Genomic DNA, 7,828 nt, shown 5'->3' with positions numbered 1-7,828 from the left:
GTGCCTTTGGTGTTGTATGTAAAAGATCATCACCAAACCCGAACTCATCTAGGTTTTCTCCTATGATGTCTTTTAGGAGTTTTCAAGTTTTGCACTGTACACTTAGGTCTGTGATCCATTCTGAGTCCAGTTTTGTGAGGAGTGTAATGTCTGTGCTCGCATGGGCAGATCCACATGAGGAAGGACTGAAACCTGTTAGCTCTTGCTGCCTCTGCACTCAGGTTTCCTGGTGTCCTACGGAAGCCAGGGCACTGTGTCATGGACCTCAACATACATGCCTGGATCTGGAGTTGGAGAAGCTGAAAAAAGATCCAGGCAAAAACAGAATAATTGCAAGCCTGGCAGCAGCCTGAGACTAACAAAATAACCAGCAGATGAGCAACAACCTGTGCGAGTGACAAAATGACTTCCGCTTCACTCCACCCTCCAAATATCCCAAATAATCTCCCTCATGGTTCACCCTAGCAGGAAACATAGAAGGAAGGGAAATCCTAGAAAAATACTTCAGCTTAGCCATGTTGAAACACTAAAAAACCTCCTAAAATGTATTGCCAGAGTGCCTAAGGAAACTTCTGAGTTTATTATCTTGAATTTTGTAGTCGTTTCACAGGTGTATACATATGTCAAATCTCCTCAAATTGTAAACTTTAATAGTTGGATTTTTTTGTGCATGAATCATAACTCAACAAAAGTGTGAAACAAACAAACAAAACAAGACAACAGTGAAAAACCTGCAACCCACCCTGAACTCAACTCACAATCTAGTTGAATTAAAGACTCAATTATTTTTCCCTCTTATTAGTCCTTTTGATATCCTAGGATTCCCCAACCCTGAGCCTTAGTTGACTTTAACTTTTTTTCTCCCCGCTCCAGATTGTCGGCTATTTTAGTTCAAACTAATGAACTAATGAATTAATTACCTGTTGATCTAAATAACTAACAAAGTAAGCAACTAACTCTCTTGTTAACATCAGTTATGTGTTAGGTCTTTGGTGGTTTTTGAAGTAATTATGGCTAGGTGCAGAGGAAGCAACAAGTTCAATCATTTTTCCCCTCCATGCTTTCCCAGGGTACTCTTTGAAGATCTTTGCTACTTAGCTGATTCTCGATCATTAGATGAATAAAAAAGAATGCAAGAGTACAAATTGGGCACTAATTAACTATGTTTTAGTAGAAGCTTGGTAACCTCTTTAGGACTCAGTTTTCTTCATCTGTATCTGGAAGGGATTGGAGTAGATATATCTATAGCTTATTTAAATTTTAAAATTACCATTTCTATGAATCTGGTCCATTCACTTTGAAAAATTAATATGGACAAGAAATGTTCAGAAAATGTCAGCTTTTACTTGTGATGGAGAACCTGCCGAAGGATATCAAATTATAAACACAAAGTTTAGCATGAAGTTTAGAAAGAATATGATTTAAGGCTACAATATCAATAACGCCAAGGATAATGTTAATATAGATTTACTTCATATTCTTGTAAATCAGAACCAGAATAATCATTAGGCACAACATTAAATTATATTCAATTTACTATAATGACATATTTCTAATTAGATTAAATTTGAATCATCACTTTACCTCTTTCATAGATTCATTCAAAGAGTTTAATCTGTATCTACACTATAATGAAGGATTTTCCTATCAATAATTAAAGAAACATATATTGATTTTCTCTTCTTCAGAACTTTCTTACCTCAAACACTGAGTATGCCCAGGTTCTCATTAAGTGATCATTGTGGAAAGACTAAGCTTAAATCAGAATATCATAATCTGAGAGTAACCAACTTTGCATCAATTCACTAATATGTTACTTAAGCTATTATTAACAAGCTAAAGTAAATTTATTTGGGGTGTGTATTTAATTGTTCTGTTACAAGTATAGAGATTGAAGAACGTATGTCAATGGATAAGATGATAAAATTTAAGCTGTACAAAACTAATAGAAGTCATATTTCCAATTCGGACTATCCCTCAAATCCTTTCTTTAAAAGTAAGGTACAAATGAAGAAAAATAGTATGAAACTGTTAAGAGTACACACACATACATACATACACACAAACACACCCCTCTAAATTTTTATGAACAATAAAATGACGATAAAATCAGCTTACTTAAGTAGTTTTACTATCTCCGTGTTCAGATAGTAATATTAATGGCATAATATAGAAATATTTTTAAATTACACTAATGTACATTTACAGACTTCCAAACATTTATTATTTATTTTAATAATGAATCTCAGTTTCACTTTCTTGAAAAAGTTGTTATCTTCCTGACCATATCTTTGAAGGCTATTTTGACTTGCTTGTTCCTTAGGGTGTAGATGAAAGGGTTCAACAGGGGGGCAACTGAAGTGTTTAAAACAGCCACTTCCTTATTAAAACTTTCTGCATCCTTAACCGAGGGATTTGCAAACATAAAGATACAGCTTCCATAAGAAAGTGAGACCACGATCATGTGAGAGAAACATGTAGAAAAGGCTTTTTTTCTTTGTTGAACAGAGGGGATTCTCAGAATTGTCCTGATAATGTATACGTAGGAAAGGATCACGAGCATCAACGTGAAGATGAGGGTAGCTGCAGCAGCGGCAAACTCAATCACTTCTATGAAATGTGTGTCTGAACAAGCTAAGTGCAGTAAGATAATATAGTCACAGCAATAATGGTTGATGATGTTGGATGCACAGAAAGGCAGCTGCAGAGTCATTATATATGGCACAATGACAACTAAGAAACCGGAAAACCAGCAACACAGGACAAGTTGAATGCAGAATCTCTTGCTCATTATAGTTGTGTAATGTAGGGGTTTGCAAAGGGCAACGTAGCGATCATAGGACATGGCAGCTAAAAGGTAAAATTCGGTTGCTCCCACAAGGACGGTAAAAAAGTACTGAGTGAAACAACCAGCAAAGGTGATAGTCTTGTCTCCAGTCCCTATGTTGACCAGCATTTTTGGAACAAAGACAGAGGTAAAAGATATCTCCAGAATGGAAAAATTCCGGAGGAAGAAATACATAGGAGTCTGGAGGCGAAAATCCATCAGGGTCAGAATGATGATGGTCAAGTTCCCCATGACGCTTAAGACGTAAGTTAGCAGCAGAAAGAGGAAAAGCACAGCTTGAAGCTTAGCATCATTTGTCAAACCAAGAAGGATGAACTCTATCACTGATGTTTGGTTTCCCATCATGAACTTCAGACAAATTAAGGTAGAAAATAGTAATAATGATAAAGATTGGAATAAAACAAGAGGCTTCAGATATTTATTGAAATATAAAATCAAAATCAATGGCAATTAAACATAAAATTCAAAACTCTGGAAATTCTTCTACCCCTTATTTTAAACATGACATATCTTTTAATGAAAATTTAACATATTTTCCTAATTTCAGAAATAACAAAGGTCCACTTCTTAGGGACATTTTCAATCATTTCTTCTGAATAGCATCAATATTTATTTCTCATCATTTTCCCACTTCTTTATATTTTTGTTTATTTCTATCCTGATTTTCCTCTCTTCATTATTATATACTGTCACATATGCACACACAAATCTAAGGCACATTTAAGAGAGTAGGTTTTATCTGAGATTTCTTAAATTAGCCTTTTAACTCTCTGTTTATTAGTCAACAAAGTCAATATAATGCAGGTATGAGCTATAGGAATAACATTGTGACTGCTTGTTTTCTTCTTGCTGTTTTGTATTTTTTGCTTATTTCAACTTTCTCCTTTCGAATAACAATTCTGTGTACTTACTGAAGCTCAAAGCCTGGATAGATTTTTCTCTTAATTCTTAATAAAGTGTTTGGAATTCATATCACTTACACTTCCTCGTTCACGTCAGATGCTCAAGAAATACCATCACCATTTAATATAGATAAGGATTAGTCCTTGGTGTAATAGTAAATCATAATAATCTTACTGATTGCATTTTCTTGCTGCATGCAGGATCTTTCTATCAACACAATATAGTTCCTTAAGAAGTCAGTTCAAGCTCAGTTTTCCATACAATTTTATCTAACAATCCCAATCGACAATAATTGTTTCTCCTTCTTATAAAAATTTACCATAACACTGGGTCATAAATCAAGTTATTTTCTAGTTATATCAGTATGTACACTTTATCTTTCTAATTATAACACAAATGAATTGCCCACAAGAGTAGGCTCCTATTCTTCTCTAATTTTTTTACACAGAGGCCAGAAAATTGTACATATTTGGTAAAAATTTTAATGCAAAATATATTTTTGACTTATCTTTAAACTCAGCCCTATTTTATTGAACGATTTAGAGTTTTTATGCAGAGATGCTCTAAATAAGTTTATGCATATAATTCCCCAGAATTTTCTTTAAATATTTTCCATCATCAGATGTGAAGAAATATTACTAAGAGAATGCTTTTTCCTAGTCAAAAATCATAAAATATTTTTCATTTTAGCAGTTCGTTCACTAGATAAGTTGGTGTATTTTGCTATTATAATATGTAATAAGTTCGCAATATCTTTATCAAGGTAAAAATTTAGGAAATATTTAATACAGAAAAAGGGCAGTTTTGTCAAGTTAGGAAGGCATTGTCTAGTAAAATTGTATCTGGAAAATTTCAGAGTTACTAATATTATAACTTTAGCAAATTTGCCCTTTGTAGAAAATTGTATATTTAAAGACTATAATATGCTATGCAGCTATGCACTATTATATTAAAAATTCTGTTATCTTAATGAATAGTTACATTAGTGTACTGATAATATAAATTTAAGTGTCAATTGGAGTTTTGGCTACCTATGTCTGAATATGTTATCTTGACTATTTTATAATGAGTACAGAGAAACAGGTGTGGGAAATCAAAAATTGTGTACAAATAATGTTACATAAAAATATTTTATATTCAGAGAAATATTAGGACACTGCTTCCACTATGACAAAACAGTTCATTAAAATTGTAATATTGCTGCAGTCAGTTAAAATAAATCTTAGGTATGGGAATAACTGGTAATCATTTTCTGTTTCTACATAAAAATAACTAGTGTATCAGATAGCTTGAAGATATCAATGTAATCTTCTATTTTTAGATCCTAGATATCAATTAAGACAAAATTCTTAGAAAGTAATTAATCAAGCAATCGCATTCACTAAAGGACATTAATGGTTTGAAATTTCCACTGCTTAAATAGTAATTTCTTTGACAAAACAAAACTTTGTAATTGATTCTCACATAATAGAAACACTTTACTGAGTGAATAAATAAATGCGTGTTCAAAAATGAGAGAAAAAACATTTTTGTATTAGTAAGTGATCTCATGATATATTAAACAAAAGATGAACAAAATGATAATTTTTATATAAGAAGAAAAATTTATATCAAACATAGTTCTTTCATCCTAATAAAAGATGATAATCCTTTATAGTAAAGATTAGTGCTATATATATTTATATGTGTGTGTTTATATAAAATCATATGTGTATGCAGGTGGTGGTGTAATAAATACCTGATCCCAACAAAATTTATTTGGCAAAAAAATACATTGTCTGCAAAAGCTTTACTGCTAGGTCACTGATAACAAAAAAAAAAGATCAGTTTATGTGTAGTTAAAAGGGTGTGGAAAAAATTCCTCAATATTTTCTGGATAACTTTAGTTGTAAATTCCCACTCTCAAAGGAAAGTCATCTTCATGACGAGGTATATGTAACTCATGTTTAGCTTCTGTCTCCTTCTGTGGCGGACCCCAAAGCTTTAAGAAATATCTATCAGTTTATGGAACATTGCTCTAGATTACATCTAAGAACAAAGTTAGGAAAACTTAATCTGTGGGAAGAAGAACAGGCTTATTGGAAAAACAGCAAATTTGTCAATTGATATATTTTACCACTAGTAAGCTTAATTCTGTGAGCACAGTGTAATATTTTCTGCCCCCCAAAAAATATATATATGTGCTAAAATGTTATGTTTTGTTTTTTACCTGTTTCCTTAAATCACTTCAATTTTTTTTTGAAAAAATGTATGTACAGTTATGTCAACAAGCAAACATGAAAGGTACACAAACAAAACAATAAAGAGACTATATGTCTCTAGTTAAATGTAGCCAACTCTCCTACCTCAAACAGGTGAATCAGTTCTGCCTTAGTTCCAAATCAGCCCCTTTTGTGGCTGAATTGGAGCATATAAATGTTTAGCACCCACTGAGAAACGGTCCCTGTGCCAGGAGAATTTGTCTGCTTCAAAATGCTGAGGAACGCCTTGCTTTCTGTTCCAACAAAGATGGGTCAAATTAGTAGGTATGAAGAAAACAAAACACAGCCTGTTTTAGACTATGTAAGCAGCTTGCAATCCCCTGCCAGGCTTTCTTTACCAGTCCTTTGTTCTTAGAATTTATCCATCACTGTTTTTCATATTCATTTTGCTCTAAGTGAATTGATATCTTGCTATTCCTTGGTCATCCAAGCCCATTGCCAACTCAAAGCCTCTGTACCTGCTGTTCCATGTTTCTGTGATGTTCTTCCTCCAGACATCATGTAGCTAGCGCCCTCTTGTCATTCAGATCTCAGAACTGGGCTTGCTCCAGTGGAAGTTTCTCTGATCATGCTATCCAACACAGCCACTACTCAATCACTGTCTAACACCTTCGCTTGCTTGATATTCTATACATAGTAGATTTTTTTATTGTTCATATCACTCTTAAATTCTATTATTTCCTTATTTGCTTGTGTGTTTATTGTCTATCATCTTCACTAAATTGTAAGCTCCATTGAGTGAAGGACTTAATTTAATGCTGGATCTCTGGGACTCATGAAAGTGACTAGCACATATTTGGAATCCTATAAATATATATTAATTGAATCTTTTTTTACCTGATTCTTATTTTATATCAATTTTTTCTAAGCTTGAGCTATTCCAGTATATCTTGCCTTAATCTTTTATAGATCAAAAACAGTCTTTGAATGAACTATTCCTGTTCTTCAAAGCAACCCCAAAATACCTAAATACAGAAAAAGATAATGGTCACAAGCCAAAAACCGTTTTATGAAACTCCAAAGTAATATTTGATTTATATCAAGTATTTTAAATACATTGATCTGAAAGCCCTTCGTAACTGATCGGTTAGGAATTAGATTTCACTATAACATTTCCCACTCAGGGATGACACTAAAGGAAATTTGTACTCTTTTCCTGAAAAATCTTCTGATTGATATTCCTCATTAAATTACATAAATTATGTGGATAAATATGGAAATATCACAAACAAAATAGTTAATAGCTTTTACAAGCAAATTAAATGCAAAAAACATGAAATGGAATGTCAAGATTATACAGTTAAATAAAGTGTCATCTTTACATTATTTTCTTAACTCAGTTCTATTTTTAAAAATTATATAGATTAATTCTAATTGAAGAATTACATAGATGATTCTTCTAATCTCTAATATACATGTATAAATCTTCAGCATAAATTCAATTTATTGATGAGAAATATATTCAACCAAATATATGGGTTTTTTTTAATTTTTAATTTTTATTTATTTATTTTTTTGACGAAGATTAGCCCTGAGCTAACTGCTGCCAATCTTTCTCTTTTTGCTGAGGAAGACTGGCCCTGAGCTAACATCCATGCCCATCTTCCTCTATTTTATATGTGGGACACCCAGCACAACATGGCTTTTGCCAAGCGGTGCCATGTCCGTACCCAGGATACGAACCAGTGAACACTGGGCCGCCGAGAAGCAGAACATGTGAACTTCACCACTGCGCCATCAGGCCAGCCCCTGTGTTTTAAAAACTCATCTGGTCTATAAGATAAACACCGTGTAAATAAATATATAAAAATAAATA

General features: G+C 32.9%; 1 protein-coding gene across 1 annotated transcript; it reads right to left on the bottom strand.

Annotated features, from left to right (window-relative positions):
• Positions 1 to 2,251: 2,251 nt before the first annotated feature.
• Positions 2,252 to 3,193, bottom strand: LOC124238126 (olfactory receptor 6C4-like). The gene has a single exon (XM_046658750.1). The coding sequence runs from the start codon at positions 3,191 to 3,193 to the stop codon at positions 2,252 to 2,254; it is 942 nt and encodes a 313-aa protein (XP_046514706.1).
• Positions 3,194 to 7,828: the final 4,635 nt, after the last annotated feature.

The sequence above is a fragment of the Equus quagga genome, chromosome 1 (assembly GCF_021613505.1).
Source record: "Equus quagga isolate Etosha38 chromosome 1, UCLA_HA_Equagga_1.0, whole genome shotgun sequence".
NCBI classification, from domain to species: domain Eukaryota; kingdom Metazoa; phylum Chordata; class Mammalia; order Perissodactyla; family Equidae; genus Equus; species Equus quagga.
This window is presented reverse-complemented; position numbering and strand designations above follow the sequence as displayed.

Coding starts and splice junctions, on each gene's coding strand:
- LOC124238126 (XM_046658750.1), bottom strand. CDS start 3,193: ATGATGGGAAACCAAACATCAGTGATAGAGTTCATCCTTCTTGGTTTG.